General features: G+C 43.0%; 1 protein-coding gene across 1 annotated transcript in view; it reads left to right on the top strand.

Moving 5' to 3' along the window:
* TRPV2 (transient receptor potential cation channel subfamily V member 2) overlaps positions 1-24,885 on the top strand; it is a 33,365-nt gene extending 8,480 nt beyond the window's left edge. The window contains exons 4-16 of the mRNA XM_070735448.1: positions 285-437; positions 1,026-1,166; positions 2,003-2,301; positions 4,956-5,132; positions 6,776-6,934; positions 8,211-8,306; positions 9,355-9,425; positions 10,936-11,101; positions 16,230-16,296; positions 19,133-19,440; positions 22,267-22,388; positions 22,575-22,672; positions 24,344-24,885. Of these exons, the coding sequence (XP_070591549.1) occupies positions 285-437; positions 1,026-1,166; positions 2,003-2,301; positions 4,956-5,132; positions 6,776-6,934; positions 8,211-8,306; positions 9,355-9,425; positions 10,936-11,101; positions 16,230-16,296; positions 19,133-19,440; positions 22,267-22,388; positions 22,575-22,672; positions 24,344-24,459 (1,973 nt within the window). The 3' untranslated portion in view covers positions 24,460-24,885. The remainder of the gene's footprint in view (positions 1-284; positions 438-1,025; positions 1,167-2,002; positions 2,302-4,955; positions 5,133-6,775; positions 6,935-8,210; positions 8,307-9,354; positions 9,426-10,935; positions 11,102-16,229; positions 16,297-19,132; positions 19,441-22,266; positions 22,389-22,574; positions 22,673-24,343) is intronic.
* The last annotated feature ends 456 nt before the right edge of the window (positions 24,886-25,341 follow it).

The following is a 25,341-nucleotide window of genomic DNA, read 5'->3' as shown; positions in this document are numbered from 1 at the left end:
GTTTGCCCAGGTTCGCCTGGTGCACCAGTTGCGGCCCTATCTGGACCGGGAGTCACTGCTCACAGTCACTCATGTGAGTTTTCTTGCAGGTGTTTCATTACTCAGCGTGGTAATGCCACCAGTGCTAGAAGAGAGTGGGGTTTGCCGAGAGGAGGAGGATGAAGAAGAGGAAGATGACTGTGGAGTCCTTAAGGGCTCGCTGAGCTCGGTGGTTTTCTTGCAGATGTTTTGTGACCCAACTAGGGGACATTATCAGCTTTCTTCCCTGGGCTTCTTTCTTCCAGATGGGAAGACAGGCAAGACCTGTTTGATGAAGGCCTTGCTCAATCTGAAAGATGGGCAGAACCCCACCATCCTTGAGCTCTTGAAGATAGACGAGGAGACAGAGAACCCAAAGCTTTTGGTCAACGCTGCTTGCACGGACAAGTACTACAGAGGTAAGGCCTGTTTTCTTGGGACGTTGAGGGTGGAGGACTCTGGCTAGAAGGAGGTCTTCAGTTTGGATAGGTTGGGACTTCCTTCCTTCCTTCCTTCCTTCCTTTCCTTCCTTCCTTCTGTCTTATCTTCCCTCTCTGTTTCCTTCCTTCCTCCCTTTCCTTCCTTCATTCCTTCCTTCCTTCCTTCCTTCCTTCCTTCCTCTTCCTTCCTTCCTGTTCCTGAAACACTGTAGAGTTTAGCCCAACCAGATGATCTGGTTGTTGTTGTTATTTCTTCTTCTTCTTCTTCTTCTTCTTCTTCTTCTTCTTCTTCTTCTTCTTCTTCTTCTTCTTCTTCCTCCTCCTCCTCCTCCTCCTCCTCCTCCTCTTTTCTGCTCTTCCTCCCCTTCCTTCCTTCCTTCCTTCCCTCCTTCTTACTTGCCTCTCCCTTTCCTCTTCATCTAGGTTCTTCTTCATCCTCTTGTTTCTTCTTCATGGCCCCATGGCAGCTGCCTTCTTGATTGTTTTGATTTAAATTTTGGACCCCCCCCCCCCCCCGTGATAAGCCCTTCTGTCTTTCTCAGGTCCCATTTCTCCCCTTCTCTGCAGGCCACACAGCCCTCCACATTGCTATTGAGAAGAGGAACTTAGATCTGGTGGAGATCCTGGTGCAGCACCGGGCTGATGTCCACGTGAAGGCTTGTGGTCACTTCTTCCAGCTGCACCGCAAAGGGGCCTACTTTTATTTTGGTACGGCAGCAGGACAAAACTCAGATTTCATTCCACAGAGATACAAGTGGGTTCCCAGGGAAGGTTTTGAATTTGTAATACTGTGTCCAGTTCTGGAGACCTCACCTACAAAAAGATATTGAACAAATTGAACGGGTCCAAAGACGGGCTACAAAAACGGTGGAAGGTCTGAAGCATAAAACGTATCAGGAAAGACTTCATGAACTCAAGCTGTATAGTCTGGAAGACAGAAGGGAAAGGGGGGACACGATCGAAACATTTAAACATGTTAAAGGGTTAAATAAGGTCCAGGAGGGAAGTGTTTTTAACAGGAAAGTGAACACAAGAACGAGGGGACACAATCTGAGATTAGTTGGGGGAAAGATCAGAAGCAGCATGAGAAAATATTATTCAACTGAAAAAGTAGTAGATGCTTGGAACAAACTTCCAGCAGACGTGGTGGGTAAATCCACAGTCACTGAATTGAAACATGCCTGGGATAAAAATAGATCCATCCTAAGATAAAATACAGGAAATAGTATAAGGGCAGACTAGATGGACCAGAAGGTCTTTTTCTGCCATCAGTCTTCTATGTTTCTATGGTTTTGAGGGTCAAGGGTCATTGTCTGGCTAACCCACATTAGCTACCCCACAACAACTCACACTGAGACATACTAACAGAATTGTTTAACTAATCTGTCTGCTTTCACTTTCCATCTTTTGATGGGGATATTATTTCCCTGATAATCTCTCAACTGGCTATGGCTTCCACTCGGCTCTTTGTAATCTCTGTAGGGTGTTCCACCTCTGATCCAGATGCTCAATGTAACCTTGGCCCATCGTCCCTTCACTTCCAGGTGAACTTCCTCTCTCGTTGGCTGCTTGTACCAACCAGCCAGAGGTGGTCATGTACCTCCTGGATAACGATCACAACAAGGCCAGGCTGGACGAATACGATTCCATGGGAAACACCGTCCTCCACGCGCTGGTGATGGTGGCCAACGACACGAAGAAGAACACCGAGTTCGTGGTCCATATGTACGACATGATCCTGATGAAAGGAGCTGAGATTGACCCTTCCATGAATTTGGAAGAGATTGAAAACAAGGAACAGCTGACCCCTTTGAAGCTGGCTGCCAAGACTGGGAAAGTCGAGGTAATCGTGGTTGGTTGTCGACAGGTTTCCGGACGCAATTCAGAGCGTTGGTAATGACCTATAAAGCCCTACCTGGCACCGAGCCAGATTACTTGCGGGAATGCCTTCTGCTGCGTGAGTCCCAGCGACCAATTAGATCCCATAGAGTCGACCTTCTCCGGGTCCCATCAATCAGACAATGTCACTTGGTGGGGCCTAGGGGGAGAGCCTTCTCTGTGGGGGCCCCTGGCCCTCTGGGATCAGCTCTCCCCGGAGATTCGCATTGCCCACACCCTCCTTGCCTTTTGCACGAGTCTTAAGACTCACTTAAGTCGCCAGGCTTGGGGTAATTAGATCTTGGATTCCTGGCCAATAAATGTGATGTATGACTGTGATTTGAATTCATTTGATTTATTTTTAATATATTGGGTTTTTAGCTTATGTAGTTTTTAAATTATTTTTTATTTTTATTTTTATTTCATTTAACAATCGTGTTCCTCACTTCGCCACTGCAGCAATTCATTTAACAACTCTGGCAACTCTCTGGGTCCTGTCGACTAAATAATGTCATCTGGCGGGACCTAGGGGTAGAGCCTTCTTTGTGGCAGCCCCGACCCTCTGGAATCAACTCCCCCCAGAGATCCCAATTGCCCCCACCCTCCTTGCCTTCCGCAAGATGCTTAAGACCCATTTATGCCACCAATCATGGGGGGATTAATTCCCTCCTCCCTATCTTCTGATTCAAGCATTTGTGAATGGTGTGATTCTGCTGACCTGTCTGTTTTTTTTAGTAATTATGGATTTTAATTTAGTTTCTTATTGTATTGCTTTTGCTGTTGTGAGCCGCTCCAAGTCCTCGGAGAGGGGCGGCATACAAATCTAATAAATTATTATTATTATTATTATTATTATTATTATTATTATTATTATGAAAGGTCTTAAAAGGGGGCAAACCTCAGTGAACAACTGTCTTGCTTAGCAATGGAAATTTAGAGGCTCCGTTGTGGTTGTAAGCTGAGGACTTCCTTGTATACAGTCGTATTATTTGTATGACTTTGTTGTGGTGTTTGTGAGATTTTGTGAGACTTGTTAGAGTTAGGGGTCAAGCTGCCCTGAGTCCTTTGGGAATGGGCGGCATACAAATTTAATAAATAAATAATAAATATATTAATTAATAAATAAATGGACTTCCTGGTGCTTTCTCACATCTTCTTGAACTTGGAGACAAAGTAGAGAATTGAGGTGATGGACTTAGTCAGGGGCAAGAGGATAAAAGTCCAAAGAGAGTCGTGTTTGAGGAGACGTTTTCTTGAATATGCAGCTTAGTTATTAAAGGCGTCTCCATAAAGCTCACAAATGCTAAGATGGCGGCTGGATACATAAGCCATGTTGATTTGATCTCTAGAGACCCTCCTGAGGATTCCTTTTCCCCAAGTGCATTATTTTACATTTGGAAACATTAAACTGGTCAAAGCAATGGAAACTGCAGTTTAATGTTTCCAAATGTAAAATAATGCACTTGGGGAAAAGGAATCCTCAATCTGAGTATTGCATTGGCAGTTCTGTGTTAGCAAAAACTTCACAAGAAAATGATTATGGGGTAGTGATTTCTGACAGTCTCAAAATGGGTGAGCAGTGTGGTCGGGCAGTAGGAAAAGCAAGTAGGATGCTTGGCTGCATAGCTAGAGGTATAACAAGCAGGAAGAGGGAGATTATGATCCCGCTATATAGAGTGCTGGTGAGACCACATTTGGAATAATACTGTGTTCAGTTCTGGAGACCTCACCTACAAAAAGATATTGACAAAATTGAACGGGTCCAAAGTCGGGCTACAAGAATGGTGGAAGGTCTTAAGCATAAAACATATCAGGAAAGACTTCATGAACTCAATCTGTATAGTCTGGAGGACAGAATGGAAAGGGGGGACATGATCGAAACTTTTAAATATGTTAAAGGGTTAAATAAGGTTCAGGAGGGAAGTGTTTTTAATAGGAAAGTGAACACAAGAACAAGGGGGCACAATCTGAGGTGAGTTGGGGGAAAGATCAAAAGCAACGTGAGAAAATATTGTTTTACTGAAAGAGTAGTAGATGCTTGGAACAAACTTCCAGCAGACGTGGTTGGTAAATCCACAGTAACTGAATTTAAACATGCCTGGGATAAACATATATCCATCCTAAGATAAAATACAGGAAATAGTATAAGGGCAGACTAGATGGATCAGGAGGTCTTTTTCTGCCGTCAATCTTCTATATTTCTATGTTTCTGTTACCAACTCAGTGACAGTCTGCTACCGAACAGTAAGATGCTCCATTCTGGTAGCAATTTTGGGGAGGTATGTGCAGCTGTGTGCCTCTGACACGTGCACATGCACCCCTGCGTGTGATTTTGTTTCTGCGCATGCGCAGCACGCATAATTTTGTGTGAAGATGCTTGCGTGAGCAAAATTTTGGCACTTTTCACTGCTTTTTTGCTTCTGCGGATTTGCGGAAGGAAAAATATTGGCGAAAATCACAGAAATCGCACTTGCGCATCCTCACACGAGATTTTGCTTGCTGCGCATGCGCAGAAGTGAAATCTCATGGCAACAGGCACATGTGGCCTCAGTGGGCACACCGGTAGTGCTGAAGATAGCAGTCTTCCCTGTACCAACTCAACCGTTTTGGTCTCTCCAGATCCTCAAGCATATCCTCCACCGAGAGATGAAGGACTCCAAGTTCCAGCACCTTTCACGCAAGTTCACTGAGTGGACCTATGGTCCCATGCACATCTCCCTTTACGACCTGACCTCCATCGACAGCTGTGAGGAGAACTCAGTGTTGGAGATCCTGGCCTACAGCAGCAACACTCCAGTGAGTGGGTACAATCAAGGATGGTCCTTCTCAACATCTTCTCTGCTCTTTTTCTCCTTCTTTTCCTCCTCCTCCTCCTCCTCCTCCCTCTCTTTTTTCCCCTCCTTCCTTCCCTCCCTCACTCCCTCCTCTTTTTCTCCTTCCTTACTCCTCTCCTTCCCTCCCTTTCCCCCCTTTCTTCCTTCCTTCCTTCTTTCCCCTCCCCTCCTTTCTCTTTTTCTCTTTCCTTCCTTCCTTCCTTCCTTCCTTCTTTCTTTCTTTTCCTCATAATGCTCCTGCTGTGTCAATTTTTACCTCATGATGCTCCTCCTATGTCGACTTACCCTATGATGCTCCTGCTGTGTCGGTTTACCTCATGATGCTCCTTTTGTGTCGATTCAACTCATTATGTTTCTGTTGTGATGATTTGAGTCCTATGGGTATGGGTGGCATATAAATCAAATAAATAAATAGATTTACCCCATAATGCTCCTGCTGTGTAGATTTTTACCTCATGATGATCCTGCTGTGATGATTTTTACCTCAGGATGATCCTGCTGCGTAGATTTTTACCTCATGATGATCCTGCTGTGATTTTTTTTACCTCATGATGATCCTGCTGTGATGATTTTTACCTCATGATGATCCTGCAACTAGACTTACAATCCTAGGTTTAGAAAGCTTAGAACTACGTCGCCTTAAACACAATCTAAGCATAGCCCACAAAATCATCTGCTACAATGTCCATCCTATCAATGACTACTTCAGCTTCAACCACAACAACACACGAGCACACAATAGATACAAACTTAATGTAAACCGCTCTAAACCTGGCTGCAGGAAATACAACTTTAGTAACTGAGTAGTTTATACATGGAACTCACTACCAGACTCTGTAGTATCATTTTTTTATCCCCCAAACTTTACCCTTAGACTGTCCACGGTTGACCTCTCCCGATTCCTAAGAAGTCAGTAAAGGGCGTGCATAAATGCACCAGCGTGCCTTCTGTTCCCTCTCCTAATGTTTTTAAAAAATATATATTTTATTGGTTTTTTTCAAAATAACAAACAAACAAAAAAACATACAACATTTAGTGGAGCTACAGTCGCTTCGCTCAGGGTAGAAGTCTTCATCATAATAATGAAAAAGAAAAAAAATGTCTATAAGATTCATATGGTTATATAGGATAAAAATGTCAATTTTAATATATGAATCTAAACCTATATCAAAAGTTATAAAGATATATATAAAAAAGGAGATAAAAGTTTTAAAAGAAGAAAAAAGAAAAGAAATTTATGTTTATACTAGTAATTACCATCTTATTCAATTCTAATGCTAAATTCAAATATGCAAAATAATATAACAACACACTTATCTCTTTTTCCTTGTTTCCCACCAAAATATATACTTTCTGCCAAATATCATAAAATTCTGATTCTTCTTGGTTTTTTAACCGTCTCGTCATCATATCTAGCTCGGCACAGTCTAAAATCTTCTTGAGAATATCTGTTTCTTTTGGAATCTCACTACCAGACTAACGTGTTTTTTTTACTACCGTAGTATCATGTATATGAATATTATTATACCTTTGTATACCATCAATAGGTACTTGACAAAACAAACCAACAAAAACAGACAATGCTATGACATTTTTCCTCCACAGAACCGGTACAAAATGGTGGCACTGGAACCTTTGAACCAGCTACTTCAACATAAGTGGGAATCCTTCATTAGAAAAAGGTTTTTCTTCAGTTTATTCATCCACCTGATTTTCATGCTCATCTACACAGGGACTGCTTATTACCGGCCTCTAAATGATGAGGTAACTATTTTTTTTAAACAAATTGATGCTTTTGGTAAAGAGAAGAGGGTGAATTTGAGTTAGTCTCTTTCTTTCTTTCTTTCTTTCTTTCTTTCTTTCTTTCTTTCTTTCTTTCTTTCTTTCCTTCCTTCCTTCCTTCCTTCCTTCTTCTTTCCCTCATAATGCTCCTGCTGTGTCAATTTTATCTCATGATGCTCCTGCTATGTCGACTTACCCTGTGATGCCTGTAAATGGCACAAAGCTCAGAAGGACGCAGATTCATCCAGTGAAATATAGAAGATCTAGACTAGGGGTGTCCAATCTTCACAACTTTTAAGATTTGTGGACTTCAATACCCATGGCTGGCTTGCGAATTCTGCGACTTGGAATCCACCCTTCTTAAAGCATGGGTACCTGGGGAATTCTGGGAGTTGAAGTCCACCCTTTTTAAATCATGCTGGCTAGGGAATTCTGGGAGCAATTCTATCCCTCTTAAGCATCCTGGCTGGGGGATTCTGGGAGTGGAAGTCCTCCCCTCTTAAAGCATTGATGGTTGGGGGATTCTGGGAGTTGGAGTCTTCCCTTCTTAAAGCATCCTGGCTGGGGGATTCTGAGAGTGGAAGTCCACCCCTCTTAAAGGATGCTGGCTGGGGAATTCTGGGAGTTGGAGTTCACCCCTTTTAAAGCATGGGTGCCTGGGGGATTCTGGGAATGGAAGCCCACCCCTTTTAAAGCATTGCTGGCTTTCCCATCTCCCCAACATTGAAGTCCTTGTTTATTTATTTTTATTTATTTATTTATTTATTTTGTCCAATACACAATGAGGGATTTAGTGGGTATATGTCTATATACACATAATAAAATACATGATGAAAGTTATAGAGGAGATACGCATAGTAAAATATATCTAAGAAATAATAGAAAAGAAGGTATAGTAATAGAACATATCAATGAAAGAATAGAAGAAGAGATATAGGAATAGAAGAAAGGAATAGGAGATATAGGAGAGCAATAGGACAGGGGATGGAAGGCACGCTAGTGCACTTGTACTTGCCCCTTACTGACCTCTTAGGAATCTGGATAGGTCAACCGTAGATAATCTAAGAGTAAAGTGTTGGGGGTTTGGGGATGACACTATGGAGTCCGGTAATGAGTTCCACGTTTCGACAACTGGGTTACTGAAGTCATATTTTTTACAGTCAAGTTTGGAGCGGTTAATATTAAGTTTAAATCTGTTGTGTGCTCTTGTGTTGTTGTGTTGTTGTGGTTGAAGTCTTCTCTCTTCCTCTCTTTACAGCCTCTTGTTCCAACCACAGTGACATTCCAGAACATAGCCAGACTTCTTGGAGCTGTGGTCATTTTAATTGGTGGCATTTATCTCTTCATTGCTCAGGTAGGTTGTCCTTTTTTATTGACGGCTCCACTCGTCTGAATATATTGCTGCCACCACACCATGACACAAGCCATGGCACCACAGATTGGCACGCTTGGTGCAAGTAGCTCGGCTCCACTCTCAAGAGCCTTTGCACAATCTTGCCTTTGCCTTCTGCCGCACAAATCCCAGCGCCTGGTTAGGTCCCACAGAGTCAGCCTTCTCCGGGTCCTGTCAACTAGACAATGTCATTTGGCGGGTCCTAGGGGAAGAGCCTTCTTTGTGGGGGGCCCGGCCCTCTGGAATCAGCTCCCCCCAGATATTCGCACTGCCCCCACCCTCCTTGCCTTTTGTAAGAATTTGAAAACGTAGCCGCCCCAAGTCTGCAGAGAGGGGCGGCATACAAATGTAATAAATTATTATTATTATTATTATTATTATTATTATTATTACTGCCAAGCTTGGGGTCACTAGACCCCAGCCTCTGACCAGTGAATGTGTAAGATGTTGTAGTATGTTGTCGAATGTTTGATTTTTAAATGATTAGCTTTTAAAAAATATTTTAATAACAATAACAACAACAACAACAACAACAATAATAATAATAATAATTTATTAGACTTGTATGCCGCCCCTCTCCGAGAACTCAGGGCGGCTCACCACAATCACAATGTACAAATCCAATATCTAAAAACACAATATAAAAACCCTTATTAATAAAATAATCACACAACCCAATCAAACCAGACATAAAGCAGTAGTTAGGGGAGGTGTCAATTTCCCCATGCCTGGCGGGAATTAATTAAATTAAATTAATTATTTCTATTAATTGGATTTGGAATATTGTAAGCCGCCCCGAGTTCACGAAGAGAGGCAGCATATAAGTCAACTAAACAAACAAACAAACAAATAATCAATCAATCAATCAATCAATCAATCAATCAATCAATCGACATACACACCCCAAATTAACAACTGGTCAGTGTGAACCAAATCTTGCACACCCTTTCCCACAACCTTGTCATTGTGCAGCGTTCCGATTTTTCTCACCTTATTTATTCCCTTTCAGGGTTTTTACTTCTGGAGACGGCGCTTCTCTTGGAAAAGTCTCGTGGTGGATAGCTGCTTCGAAATATTCCTGTACGTGCGTATACGTTTTCCTCAGGGAAGGGCTGCATTTTACAAAAACTACCGCACTGTGGGCGTGGCTTATTTTGTGGGTGTGACTTGATGATCATGTGACTAGGGGGTTGGCTTAAAGATCATGTGACTGGCTTAAAGGTGGCCAATGTCAAATTACTCAAGTCACTCAGGTCAAGGGTTAGGGTTAGGGTGCCCGGCCTCTCCTCGCCTCAAAGAGAGACAATTTTCTTATCTATTTACTATTACTGAACATCCAAAATATACTATTTAATTTTATGTATATATGCCATAGGTGTACATACATATTACACACAGGGACACAAAATATACATCGTTTTTAATCTTGTCTTCTGGTGCTTTGGAAAATAAAAGGACCCCCTTTGCTTCTCTTCTTGATTAGTTTCCATCCATTGCTTCTTGTCCTGCCTTCAGGAGTGGTGGCCCCACCTTCTTTCTGGCAGCCCCTCAAATAACTGAAGGCTGCTATCAGGTCCCCTCTAGTCCTTCTTTTCTCCAGACTAGCCCAACCCAAATCTTGCACACCTGATATATTTTGTCGCTAGCCTTTTAATCATCTTCGTTGTGTGCTCTCTCTCTCTCTCCATCTCTCTTCCTCTCTCTCTCTCTCTAACTCTCTCTTTCACTCTCACACTCTTTCTTTCTCTCCTCTTTCTCTTTTGCCTCTTTCTGTCTTTTTCGTCCTCTCTCTTTCCCTTTCTCTCTGTCCTTTCTTTCTTTCTCTTTCTCCCCCTCTCTTTACTCTCACTATCTCATCTTTTTCTCCCTTTCTTTCCCTTCCTCTCTGTCTTTCTTTCTTTCTTTCGCTTTCTCTTTCTTTCTTTTTTCTTTCTTTCTCTTTCTCCCCCCTCTCTTTACTCTCACTATCTCATCTTTTTCTCCCTTTCTTTCCCTTCCTCTCTGTCTTTCTTTCTTTCTTTCGCTTTCTCTTTCTTTCTTTTTTCTTTCTTTCTCTTTCTCCCCCCTCTCTTTACTCTCACTATCTCATCTTTTTCTCCCTTTCTTTCCCTTCCTCTCTGTCTTTCTTTCTTTCTCTTTCTCTTTCTTTCTTTCTCTTTCTCTTTCTTTCTTTTTTCTTTCTTTCTCTTTCTCCCCCTCTCTTTTACTCTCATTCTCTCTTTCTATCATTTTCTTTCTTTCTCTCTCACTCTTCCCCTCTCTCTTTCACACTCTTTCTCTTTTGCCTCTTTCTCTTTTTCTTCCACTCTCCTTCTTTCCCTTTCCCTTTCTCTCTCTCTCTCTCTTTCTTTCTCTCTCTCTCTCTCTTTTACTCTCACTCTTTCTTTCCTCTTTCTCTCCTGTCTCTTTCTTTTCTTTCTCTTCCTCTCCCCTTCTTTCCCTCACTTTCTCTCTCTCTCTCTCTTTCTTTCTTTCTCTCCTCCCTCTCTTTTACTCTCCCCCTCTTTCTCTCCTCTTTCTCTCTTCTCTCTTTCTTTTCTTTCTCTTCCTCTCCCCTTCTTTCCCTCACTTTCTCTCTCTCTCTTTCCAGGCTCCTGCAGGCACTCGCCATCCTGACCTCCTCCGTCATGTTCCTTGCAAACACAGAGAAGTACGTGCTGCCCATGGTGTTCGCCTTGCTTTTGGGCTGGGTGAACATGCTCTATTACACCCGCGGTCTCCAGCAGACCGGGATCTACATCGTGATGATCCAGAAGGTAAGATCACACAACCGGATCCTTTCCGCTTCCAAATACTGGAGGGCTTCTGATTTTACAGGGCAGCTCGGCATGGAAACAAAGCCGGTCAGTTACAGGTGGCCCTCGTTTTAAAAACCACAATCAAATGGTCACCACGCGAAAGGAACATCCTAACTTTCAGAGTTTGATTTTTTGCTTTCTTGCAAAGATCCTAAACTCACGAATTCACGAATTCACGAAATAACAAACTAACAAACGAACTAACAAACTAACTAAAGAACTCGCGAACTAACGCACTCGCGAACTAACAAACTAACAAACTAACAAACTAACAAACTAACAAACTAACAAACTAACAAACTAACAAACTAACAAACTAACAAACTAACAAACTAACAAACTAACAAACTAACAAACTAACAAACTAACAAACTAACAAACTAACAAATTAACAAACTAACAAACTAACAAACTAACAAACTAACAAACTAACAAACTAACAAACTAACAAACTAACAAACTAACAAACTAACAAACTAACAAACTAACTAAAGAACTCACGAATCCACGAACTCACAAACTCACAAACTCACAAACTAACAAACTAACAAACTAACAAACTAACAAAATAACAAACTAACAAACTAACAAAATAACAAAATAACAAAATAACAAACTAACAAAATAACAAAATAACAAAATAACAAACTAACTAAAGAACTCACGAACCCACGAACTCACAAACTCACAAGCTCACAAACTAACAAACTAACAAACTCACAAACTAACAAACTAACAAACTAACAAACTAACAAACTAACAAAATAACAAAATAACAAACTAACAAAATAACAAAATAACAAACTAACAAACTAACAAACTAACAAACTAACAAACTAACAAACTAACAAAATAACAAACTAACAAACTAACAAACTAACAAACTAACTAAAGAACTCACGAACCCACGAACCCACAAACTCACAAACTAACAAACTAACAAACTAACAAACTAACAAACTAACAAACTAACAAACTAACAAACTAACAAACTAACAAACTAACAAACTAACAAACTAACTAAAGAACTCACAAACCCACGAACTCACAAACTCACAAACTCACAAACTCACAAACTCACAAACTAACAAACTAACAAAATAACAAACTAACAAAATAACAAAATAACAAACTAACAAAATAACAAAATAACTCACGGACTCACGAACTAACTAACAAACTATCAAACTAACTAACTATGGGACCGCCTTCTGTGACACGAGTCCCAGCGGCCGATTAGGTCCCACAGAGTTGGCCTTCTCCGGGTCCCGTCGACTAAACAATGCCATCTGGCGGGACCCAGGGGTAGAGCCTTCTCTGTGGCGGCCCCGGCCCTCTGGAATCAACTCCCCCTGGAGATTCAAATTGCCCCCACCCTCCCGGTCTTCCGCAAGATGTTAAAGACCCACTTATGTCACCAGGCATGGGGAGACTGATCCCCCCCCCCCGTTTGCTGGTTATAGCACTTGAGAATGGTATGATTGTGTAGTATTGATTGTTTTTTAATATTAAGGGATTTTAACTTCAGTTTTACTAATATTAGATTTGTACCACTGTTTATTGTATTTTATTATTGTTGTGAGCTGCCCTGAGTCCTTGGAGAGGGGTGGCATACAAATCTAATTAATAATAATAATAATAATAATAATAATAATAATAATAATAATAGTAATAATAATAATAATAATAATAATACATACATACATACATACATACATACATACATACATACATACATACTCAAACATCTCTTCACCAGTAATCACTTCCAAGTTCTACCTACCCAGACAAGCTAGTCACAGAATATAAACTGACAGCAAACACCACTCCTTACTATCACTGATGACGTTACTTAGTTGGGTCATGAAACGTTTACAAGAAAACAAGCAGGCTGAGAAAGCACCAAGGACCCTGCAGCCTCCTCCTCCTCAACTCCAATCCCTTCTAGCACTGATGGTGTTATCTAGTTGGGTCATTAAACGTCTGCAAAAAACCCACCCAGCTCAGAGAGCGGCAACGATCCCTCATTTCAACCCTGTATTACATCTATTCTCCATTATTGAGTGGAACCTGCATTTATTTAGTTTTATTTATTTATTTATTTAGTCCAATACATAGTACACATTGAAGAGAATAGATATGTAGTAATATAAATAAAGAAAAGAATAGAATAGTTCCTGCCCAGTTAGCAGTCTCAGGAATGGAATAACCAACTGCAGTACAGTGATCCCTTGTTGTTCGCGGGGGATGCGTTCCAAGACTACCCGTGAAAAACGAATGTCCATGAAGTAGAGGAAATATGTTTTTTTATGTATTTAACGAGTATTTGGACTTTTAAAACCCACCCTTTGCAATAAACAGTCATGCTATAATGTTTCTCAGCTGGAACTACATGTGATATCCTACCAGTTTCTTTAATAGAGTACAGTAGGACTGTAGAAGAATTGTATGGATTTTTAATGGATTTAAATTTTTTAATGGATTTAATGGATTTAAGCCCCCTTTGAAAACCCGTGAAGTAGCGAATCCGCCAAAGATGAACCGCGAAGTAGCGAGGGATTGCTGTATTTTCAAACTTGGCAGCCTTTACTCCTCCAGACTTCAATTACTATGTTTAGAAAATTTACAGCTACGCTGCCTCCGAACTGATTTAACTGTTGTTCATAAAATCATACATCACAATGTACTACTACTTCACCTTTAACAACAACAACACAAGAGCACGCAATAGATACAAACTAAATGTAAATCGCTCCAAACTAGACTGCAGAAAATACGATTTCAGCAAGAGTGGTCAACGCCTGGAATTCACTACCGGACTCTGTTGTTTCTTCCCCCAATCCCAAAATCTTCAACCTTACATTATCTACAATGGACCTCTCCCCTTTTCTAAGAGGTCTGTAAGGGGCGTGCATAAGTGCACCTTCGTGCCTACCGTTCCTGTCCTAATGTCTTTTTTATCTTTTCTATCTCTACTTTATCTTTATATTATGTTAAACATACAATACAATACTATATTTCGGACCAGAATACCTTTGGGACCACCTTCTGCCGCACGAATCCCAGCGACCGATTAGGTCCCACAGAGTTGGCCTTCTCCGGGTCCTGTCGACGAAACAATGCCGTCTGGCGAGACCTAGGGGAAGAGCCTTCTCTGTGGCGGCCCCGGCCCTCTGAAATCAACTCCCCCCTGAGATTCGAATTACCCCCACCCTCCTTGCCTTCCGTAAGATGTTGAAGACCTATCTATACCGCCAAGCATGGGGGGATTGATTCTCCCCTTATCTTTCCTGACTCAACATATGAGATTGGTATGATTGTTTTAGAATTGTTAGTTTTTATTTATTTATTTATTTATTCATTTGTCCAATACACAAATACATAGGAAGAAAAATAGACATGTAGTAATCTATATAAGGGTAAAGTGAACTTAGAGGAGAGGATATATGAAAGAAAGAAAATATATATGATAAGTGAGAGAAAGGAAAGACAATTGGACAGGGGACGAAAGGCACACCAGTGCACTTATGTACGCCCCTTACTGGCCTCTTAGGAACCTGGAGAGGTCAATCGTGGAGAGTCTAAGGGAGAAATGTTGGGGGTTAGGGGTTGACACAATTGAGTCCGGTAATGAGTTCCATGCTTTGATAACTCAATTGTTGAAATCATATTTTTTACAGTCAAGTTTGGAGCGGTTCGTATGAAGTTTGAATCTGTTGCGTGCTCTTGTGTTGTTGCGGTTGAAGCTGAAGTAGTCATTGACCGGTAGGACGTTGCAGCAGATGATCTTGTGGGCAATACTCAAATTGTGTTTTAGGTGCCGTAGTTCTAGGCTTTCTAGGTCCACGATTGTTAGTCTATTTTCGTAGGATATTCTGTTTTCGAGTGGAGGAGTGAAGGGCTCTTCTGGTGAAATATCTTTGGACATTTAGTTGTTTATAATAATGGGGTTTTTAATATACAGTAGTTTATAATGGATTTGTATTTTATTGTACCTACTATTGTTGTGAGCCGCTCCGAGTCCTCGGAGAGGGGCGGCATTCAAATCTAATTAATAATAATAATAATTATTAAATAACTTCAGATCGTGCAGAATGCAGCTGCGAGAGCAGTCATGGGATTCCCCAAATACGCCCATGTTACACCAATACTCCGCAGTCTGCATTGGTTGCCTATCAATTTCCGGTCACAATTCAAAGTGTTGGTTATGACCTATAAAGCCCTTCATGGCACCGGACCAGAATATCTCAGGGACCGCCTTCTGCTGCACAAATCCCAGCGACCGATTAGGTCCCACAGAGTTGGCCTTCTCTGGGTCCCGTCAACTAAACAATGTCGGTTGGCGGGCCCCAGGGGAAGAGCCTTCACTGTGGTGGCCCTGACTCTCTGGAACCAGCTCCCCCCAGAGATTAGAACTGCCCCTACCCTCCTTGCCTTTCGTAAACTCCTCAAAACCCACCTTTGTCGTCAGGCATGGGGGGACTGAAATATCTCCCCTGGGCCTATACAATTTATGTATGGTATGTTTGTATGTATGTCTGCTTAATAATGGGGTTTTAAAATATTTTAAATTGTAAATTATTAGATTTGTAATGAATTATTAGATTTGTCATGAACTGTTTTATTATGTTGTGAGCCGCCCCGAGTCTACGGAGAGGGGCAGCATACAAATCAAATCAAATCAAATCAAATCAAATAAATTAATAAATTAATAAATTAATAAATTAATAAATTAATAAATTAATAAATTAATAAATTAATAAATTAATAAATTAATAAATTAATAAATTAATAAATTAATAAATTAATAAATTAATAAATTAATAAATTAATAGATTAATAAATTAATAAATTAATAAATTAATAAATTAATAAATTAATAAATTAATAAATTAATAAATTAATAAATTAATAATAATAATAATAATAATAATAATAATAATAATAATAATAATAATAATAATAATTTTCAAACTGGGCACCCTTTAAGATCCATGGATTTGGGGAGTTGGCGTCGTCTACCCTTCTTAAAGGTGCCAGGTTTGAAAGTGGCCTCTCTCCATGTGGTTTCTTATTTTCCTTCCAGGCCATCTTGCGGGACCTTCTGCACTTCCTGATGGTTTATGTGATCTTCCTATTTGGCTTTGCAACAGGTGAGTGTCAGGGAGAGGCAGAGGCAGAGGCAGTGAAGGGCTACAATTTTTTTTACACTGTGGGCGTGGCTTATTTTGTGGGCGTGGCTTGCTGGCCATGTGACCAGGTGGGAGTGGCTTGATAATCACGTGACTAGGGGCTCCTATGGGTACCGTCAGGTACACAGAACCGATAGATAAATTTTGAATTTTTTTCTTTTTTCCCCTTTGGGCTCTGGGTATGTTTTTGCTATCAAAGTAAATGAGGTTGGATGTGTATAATTTTAGAAGAGCCGTGCGTACGTGTGTGTGTGTATATGCACTTTATATAGTAGACCGTGGGTGGGCAAAGTCGGCTCTTCTATGACTTGTGGACTTCAACTCCCAGAATTCCTGAGCCAATCATGCTAGCTTGGGAATTCTGGGAGTTGAAGTCCACATGTCATAGAAGTGCCAACTTTGCCCACCCCTGTAGTAGATAATGTATATATTTGTGTGCCTGTCTGTAATATCTATGTGCACATATGGCATATATACATAGAATTAAAGAGTATATTTTGGATGTTCAGTAATAGTAAGAGAGGGAAATTGTCTCTCTTTGAGGCGAGGAGAGGCCAGGCACCCTAACCCAAACCCTTGATGTGAGTAACGACAAGTTGACCCCCTTTAAGCCAGTCACATGACCTTTAAGTCAACCCCAGTCACATGATCATCAAGCCACTCCCACCTGGTCACATGGCCTGCAAGCCGCACCCATAAAATAAGTCACGCCTGCAATGTGGTAGATATCTTAGTGCAATGGTAGCTCTACTTACAAACTTAATATGTTCCATGACCAGGTTCTTAAGTAGAAACGTTTGTAAGAAGAAGCAATTTTTCCCATAGGAATCGATGTAAAATTATGTGTGCGATTGGGGAAACCACGGGGAGGGTGGAGGCCCTGTTTCCTCCCAGGAGATTCCTAGAGAGACTCCATGGAGCCTTCTCCCTGCCTTTTCTGGCCCTGTTCCTCCCAGGAGATTCCTAGAGAGGCCCCACAGAGGCTTCTCCCCGCCTTTTCCGGCCCTGTTTCCTCCAAGGAGATTCCTAGAGAGACCCCATGGAGCCTTCTCCCCGCCTTTTCTGGCCCTGTTCGTCCCAGGAGATTCCTAGAGAGGCCCCACAGAGGCTTCTCCCCGCCTTTTCCGGCCCTGTTTCCTCCAAGGATATTCCTAGAGAGGCCCCATGGAGGCTTCTCCGCACCTTTTCTGGCCCTGTTCCTCCCAGGAGGCTCCTAGAGAGGCCCCACGGAGGCTTCTCCCGACCTTTTCCAGCCCTGTTTCCTCCAAGGAGATTCCTAGAGAGGCCCCATGGAGGCTTCTCCCCACCTTTTCTGGCCCTGTTCCTCCCAGGAGATTCCTAGAGAGGCCCTACGGAGGCTTCTCCCCGCCTTTTCTGGCCCTGTTTCCTCCAAGGAGATTTCTACAGAGACCCCATGGAGCCTTCTCCCCACCTTTTCTGGCCCTGTTCCTCCCAGGAGATTCCTAGAGAGGCCCCACGAAGAATTCTCCCCACCTTTTCCGGCCCTGTTTCCTCCCAGGAGATTCCTAGAGAGGCACCACAGAGGTTTCTCCCCGCCTTTTCCGGCCCTCTTTCCTCCAAGGAGATTCCTAGAGAGGCTCCATGGAGGCTTCTCCCCACCTTTTCTGGCCCTGTTCCTCCCAGGAGATTCCTAGAGAGGCCCCACGGAGGCTTCTCCCTGCCTTTTCCGGCCCTGTTCCTCCCAGGAGATTCCTAGAGAGGCCCCACAGAGGCTTCTCCCCGCCTTTTCCGGCCCTGTTTCCTCCCAGGAGATTCCTAGAGAGGCTCCACAGAGGCTTCTCCCCACCTTTTCCGGCCCTGTTTCCTCCCAGGAGATTCCTAGAGAGACCCCATGGAGCCTTCTCCTCACCTTTTCCGGCCCTGTTCCTCCCAGGAGGTTCCTAGAGAGGCCCCATATAGGCTTCTCCCTGCCTTTTCCGTCCCTGTTTCCTCCCAGGAGATTCCTAGAGAGGCTCCACAGAGGCTTCTCCACGCCTTTTCTGGCCCTGTTTCCTCCAAGGAGATTCCTAGAGAGGCCCCATGGAGGCTTCTTCCCCCCTTTTCCGGCCCTGTTCCTCCCAGGAGATTCCTAGAGAGGCTCCACAGAGGCTTCTCCCCGCCGTTTCTGGCCCTGTTTCCTCCCAGGAGATTCCTAGAGAGGCCCCATAGAGGCTTATCCCCACCTTTTTCAGTCCTGTTTCCTCCCAGGAGATTCCTAGAGAGTCCCCACGGAGGCTTCTCCTCACCTTTTCCGGCCCTGTTCCTCCCAGGAGGTTCCTAGAGGGGCCCCACGTAGGCTTCTCCCCGCCTTTTCCGTCCCTGCTTCCTCCCAGGAGATTCCTAGAGAGGCCCCACAGAGGCTTCTCCCCGCCTATTCCAGCCCTGTTTCCTCCCAGGAGATTCCTAGAGAGGCCCCATAGAGGCTTATCCCCACCTTTTTCAGTCCTGTTTCCTCCCAGGAGATTCCTAGAGAGGCCCCACGGAGGCTTCTCCCCGCCTTTTCAAGTTACAGTTTCGGAGGTTCGGGTTCTTAAGTAGAAAATGGTTCTTGAGAAGAGGCAAAAAAACCTTGAACACTTGGTTCTTATCTAGAAAAGTTCGTAAGCAGAGGCCTTCTTAGGTAGAGGTGCCACTGTATCTTGATGCAAACAAAACATCAAAGCAATAAGATCGGTTGAACAACTCATGAGGCCTCCAAAGGTCAGCCAGCCACTTTGGGTCTCCCGTCCCTCAAACCGAAAAGTTTCCCCAAAGTTTTCAGAGGAGGAAGGATTGAAATTTCAACGGCTCCTTTCAGCGCTCATCATCCTCACCGCGGGCACTTCCCAACCCGCCGGCAACACGTCCGTCCCGCTCGGCGAGGACTCTAAAGGCCAGGCGGTGTACTCGGGGCTCTTCCAGACCGCTCTGCTCCTCTTCAAGTTCACCATCGGCATGGGCGACCTGGAGTACAACGAGGACGTCAAGTACAGCGACATGGCGATGCTGTTGGTCCTGCTCTTCGTCATCCTGACCTACATCCTCTTGCTCAACATGCTGATTGCCCTCATGAGCGAAACGGTCACCAATGTCTCTGGGTACAGCCAGAGTGTCTGGCAGCTGCAGGTAAGGCCCCGGGGGGGGGGGGTCCGAAATGATTCTGCTACCGGTTCGCACATGCACGACGCTTCTGTCCATCTAGATTAGATTTATTGGATTTATATGCCGGCCCTCTCCGCAGACTCGGGGCGGCTCACAACAATGGTAAAAACAGTACATAGTAACAAACCTAATATTTAGCAATCTAAATTACAGTTTTAGGTTAAAATGTCCAAAAAACAAACTCCAATATGTTAAAAAAAAAACATAGAAACATAGAAACATAGAAGTCTGACGGCAGAAAAAGACCTCATGGTCCATCTAGTCTGCCCTTATACTATTTTCTGTATTTTATCTTAGGATGGATATATGTTTATCCCAGGCATGTTTAAATTCAGTTACTGTGGATTTATCTACCACATCTGCTGGAAGTTTGGTAGATAAATCCACAGATAAAAGCACACAATCAATCATACACCAAAACTACATGGGCAAGGGGGAGATGTTTCAATTCCCCCATGGCTGACGGCAGAGGTGGGTTTTAAGGAGTTTACGAAAGGCAAGGAGGGTGGGGGCAATCCTAATCTCTGGGGGGAGCTGGTTCCAGAGGGTCGGAGCCACCACAGAGAAGGCTCTTCCCCTGGGTCCCGCCAGACGACATTGTTTAGTCGACGGGACCTGAAGAAGGCCGACTCTGTGGGACCTAACCGGTCGCTGGGATTCGTGCGGCAGAAGGTGGTCCCGGAGATATTCTGGTCCAATGCCATGAAGGGCTTTATAGGTCATAACCAACACTTTGAATTGTGACCGGAAACTGATCGGCAACCAATGCAGACTGCGGAGTGTTGGAGTGACATGGGCATATTTAAGGAAGCCCATGATTGCTCTCGCAGCTGCATTCTGCATGATCTGGAATTTCCGAACATTCTTCAAAGGTAGCCCTATGTGGAGAGCATTACAGTAGTCGAGCCTACAGTAGTCTACCCATCTATCCATCTCTCATTTATCCATCCACCCATCTAGTCTGCATTGGCTGCCGCTCAGTTTCCGGTCACAATTCAAAGTGTTGGTTATGACCTATAAAGCCCTTCATGGCATCGGACTACAATACCTTCGGGACTGCCTTCTGCCGCACGAATCCCAGCCACCGATTAGGTCCCACAGAGGCACTGTTCTTCAGTGGTTCTCCTCCTACCTCTCCGGCCGGTTGCAGTCGGTGTTAGTTGGGGGGTCAGAGATCGATTTCTAGGTTTCTCCCTTGTGGGGTGCCTCAGGGGTCGGCCCTCTCCCCCCTGCTGTTTAATATCTACATGAAACCGCTGGGTGAGATCATCCAAGCGCATGGGGTGAGGTATCATCAATATGCGGATGATACCCAGCTATACATCTCCACCCCATGCCCAGTCAACGAAGCAGTGGAAGTGATGTGCCGGTGCCTGGAGGCTGTTGGGGCCTGGATGGGTGTCAACAAACTCAAACTCAACCCAGACAAGACGGAGTGGCTGTGGGTCTTGCCTCCCAAGGACAATTCCATCTGTCCATCCATTACCCTGGGGGGGGAACTATTGACCCCCTCAGAGAGGGTCCGCAACTTGGGCGTCCTCCTCGATCCACAGCTGACATTGGAACATCATCTTTCGGCTGTGGCGAGGGGGGTGTTTGCCCAGGTTCGCCTGGTGCACCAGTTGCGGCTTGCTTTATTTATTTATTTATTTATTTACTTACTTACTTACTTACTTACTTACTTACTTACTTACTTACTTACTTATTTACTTATTTATTTATTGGATTTGTATGCCGCCCCTCTCCGTAGACAGGGAGTCACTGCTCACAGTCACTCATGCCCTCATTACCTCGAGGTTCGATTACTGCAACGCTCTCTACATGGGGCTACCATTGAAAAGTGTTCGGAAACTTCAGATCGTGCAGAATGCGGCCGCGAGAGCCATCGTGGGGCTTCCTAGATTCGCCCACGTTTCTTCAACACTCCGCGGCCTGCACTGGCTGCCGATCGGTTTCCAGTCACAATTCAAAGTGTTGGTAGTGACCTTTAAAGCCCTACATGGCATTGGGCCAGAATACATCCGGAACCGCCTTCTACCGCACGAATCCCAGCGGCCGATAAGGTCCCACAGAGTTGGCCTTCTCCGGGTCCCGTCAACCAAACAATGTCGTTTGGCGGGCCCCAGGGGAAGAGCCTTCTCTGTGGTGGCCCCAGCCCTCTGGAACCAACTCCCCCCAGAGATTAGAACGGCCCCCACCCTCCTTGCCTCTCGCAAATTACTTAAGACCCATCTTTGTCGCCAGGCATGGGGGAGTTAAGTTATCCTTTCCCCCTAGGCTATTACAAGTTATGAATGGTCTGTTTGTGTGTATGTTTGGTTTTTTATAATAAGGGTTTTTTAGTTGTTTTTATTAATTGGATTGTTCATGTTGTTTTACCACTGTTGTTAGCTGCCCTGAGTCTGCGGAGAGGGGCGGCATACAAATCAAATCAAATCAAATCAAATCAAATCAAATCAAATGAATAAATAACTAACTCCAAGCCAATCAAACTTCTGTGAAATCCAACCGTCCATTTAGGAAGCAACACTGATTGACAGTCAATTTCATATGCTGTTATGCAAATGGAATAGTTGTGCAAATGACATATTCAATGAGAATATTTCATTCATTCAGATCTAGGATGTGTTCTTTGAGTGTTCCCTTTATTTTTTGGAGCAGTGTACATATACCAATATATCTCTACATCTGTCCCCCCCCCCTCAATTCTGAACTGCAAATATTCTCTCTCTCTCTCTCTCTCTCTCTCTCTTATTTATAAGTTCTGTTCACCAACCCCTCCCTTTGCAGAGAGCCATCGCTATTCTGGAGATAGAGAAAAACTGGATCTGGTGCTGGAAAAAAGCCCAGAGAGCCGGCTGTTACCTCCCCATTGGTTCTGAGGGCAACAAAGACCAGAGGTGGTTTTTCCGGTGAGCCCCCACCCCCTCCGCTCTCCCCCCTTGGAGGGAAGGAAGGGTATGAATGAAACACGTCCTCTCAGAAATGGACCCTCCCTGGTTCTCCCCAACATAAAGGGAGCGGGCAGGGGCCACCCTGAGACTGACAAGATCCTGTTCCTGCTACTTATAACACTTGGGGGGGGGGTCTTTTTCTAGAGTAGAAGAAGTCAACTGGGAAGACTGGGATGAAAAACTTGATGCCTTGAGGGAAGACCCCCTGGGATCCAATCTCCTGGAGAAGGACCCCTCTACAGGTAAGATGGGCGCCACAGCGGTGCTTGGAGTCAGTGGCCACACGCCCTTGTGACTTTCTAAGAATGGAATGGAATAGAGAATTAGAATAGAATAGAGAATAGAATGGAATAGAATAGAGAATAGAGAATGGAATGGAATAGAGAATTAGAATAGAAAATACAGTAGAAGAGAACAGAATAGAAGAGAATAGAAATAGAATAGAGTGGAATAGAAAATAGAATGGAAGGGAAGGGAAGGGAATAGAATAGAATATAGAGAATGGAATGGAATAGAGAATGGAATGGAATAGAGAATAGAATAGAATAGAGAATAGAATGAAATGGAATAGAGAATAGAATAGAGAATAGCGAATGGAATAGAGAAGAAAATAGAATAGAATAGAGAATAGAGAATAGAGAATGGAATGGAATAGAGAATTAGAATAGAAGGGAATGAAATGGAATAGAATAGAGAATAGAATAGAATGGAATAGAATAGAGAATGGAATAGAAATAGAATAGACTAAGAATAGAACAGAATAGAATAGAATGGGATGGAATAAAACAGAACAGAACAGAATATAGAGAACAGAACAGAGTAGAATAAAGAATAGAATATGAAAAACATTGAATGGAATGGAAAAGAAAAAGAATAGAAGAATGTAATAGAATGGAATAAAATAGAATATAAAAAGAATAGATAAGAATGGAATGGAATGAAAAGGAATAGAATAGAATAGAGGATAGAATATGGAAAACATGGAATGGAATGAATAGAATTAAGAATAAAGTAGAATATGGAAAGAATGGAATTGAATAGAATAAAATTTGGAATATAATAGAAAAAGAATAGAAAAGAATAGCATAGCATAGAATGGAATAGAAAATAGAATAGAATAGAAAAAGAATAGAATGGGATGGGATGGAATAGAACAGAATGGAACAGAATAAAGAACAGAACAGAGTAGAATAAAGAATAGAATATGGAAAACATGGAATGGAATGGAAAAGAAAAAGAATAGAAAAAGAATAGAATGGAAAGAAATAGAGAATAGAATATGGAAATCATGGAATAGAACAGAATAGAAAAGAAAAAGAATAGAATGGAATGGAAAGAAATAGAGAATAGAATATGGAAATCATGGAATAGAATAGAATAGAAAAGAAAAAGAATAGAATAGAATGGAATAGAATAGAATAGAGAATAGAATATGGAAATCATAGAATAGAATAGAATAGAATAGAATAGAAAAAGAATAGAATAGAATGGAATAGAGAATAGAATATGGAAATCATGGAATGGAATGAATAGAATTAATTAAAATAGAATATAGAAAGAATGGAATGGAACAGAATAAAAATAGGAATATACCGGTAATAGAAAATAGAACAGAACATAATTCTTTATTGGCCAAATGAGATTGGACACACAACGAATTTGTCTTTGGTGCAGGTGCTCGTCATAAATATGAGTTTGTTGCTGAACTGCGTCTGAATTTTGATCGCAAGACTGCAATGATGCTGCAACATTTCTGGGGGTGGGGGGAAGGTCAGAAGCCACTATTATCAGTTCCATTGTAACTTTGAACGGTCCCTAAACGAACAACCGTACATCGAGGACAGCCTGTAGAAGAGGGCTTAGAATGGCAACTTGTGCTAATTGCTCATTTCTTGACTTCCCTGTTACTCCAGAGTTGAAACTACGGGACTGGTTGGCTCGGGCGAAGTCACGCTTCTCTTCCTTGGTGGAGGAGGAAGAAGAAGACGAGCAGGAAGAACGGGTGTTGATGCACAACTTAAGGCCCTAAGGGGGAGAGAAGACCCCCAACCCCTCGAGGGTAGGAGGGGTGAATGGAGAAGCATCTCAGCCACAAAAGGACCATCTTCAAGGGGGATTTGGTGCCTTTGGGAGGAATTCTGCTCCCGCCTCACTTAATGCAGCTCATAAGTTGTCTGAGAGTTAAAAGCCCTCCTCCCCATTCTTCCTCCTCCCCCTCCTCTTCCTCCTCCTCCCATTCCCCCTTCCATAACCCCTCTCTCTTCCCTCCACCTCTCTCCTCTCCTTTCTCCTTGTCCTCTTCATCACAGAACTGATTCACCCTGCGAAGCAACGGTCAACCCCCAGTCATATTTCATCAACCCTCCATGTAGACGTAGAATTATTAAAAACTACTTGTTGAGAACAGTTTTTCAGCCAGTTCCAAACCCATCTGGTGGTGATGCTGTCTATCCTACATTTTCCCAAAAAGTCTTTCTTTCTTTCTTTCTTTCTTTTGTCCAATACACAATGAGGGTTCGGGTTTCTTCCCGTGTAGGACTTGGAAATTTCTGGTGACGTTTCGACGAGGTCCCACTCGTCATCTTCAGACTGGTGTTTCTGTCCTTGTTCTAGGGTGAACACAGTGAGACCTGAGCTGCCTTCCTTCTATAAATACTGGTGGCTGGGTGTGGTTTGATGGCTCAGCAATTGCCTGGTGTGTAGTATTTATAGAAGGAAGGCAGCTCAGGTCTCACTGTGTTCGCCCTAGAACAAGGACAGAAACACCAGTCTGAAGATGACGAGTGGGACCTCGTCGAAACGTCGCCAGAAATTTCCAAGTCCTACACGGGAAGAAACCCGAATATACCAAGACCATCATATCTGTACCTGTGAAAATCTACGAAAACAAATATATATATATATATATTTG

The sequence above is a fragment of the Erythrolamprus reginae genome, chromosome 1, assembly GCF_031021105.1.
Source record: "Erythrolamprus reginae isolate rEryReg1 chromosome 1, rEryReg1.hap1, whole genome shotgun sequence".
Classification (NCBI taxonomy): Eukaryota; Metazoa; Chordata; class Lepidosauria; order Squamata; family Dipsadidae; genus Erythrolamprus; species Erythrolamprus reginae.
Note: the sequence above shows the minus strand (reverse complement) of the source record. Positions and strands in the feature narration are given on the sequence as shown.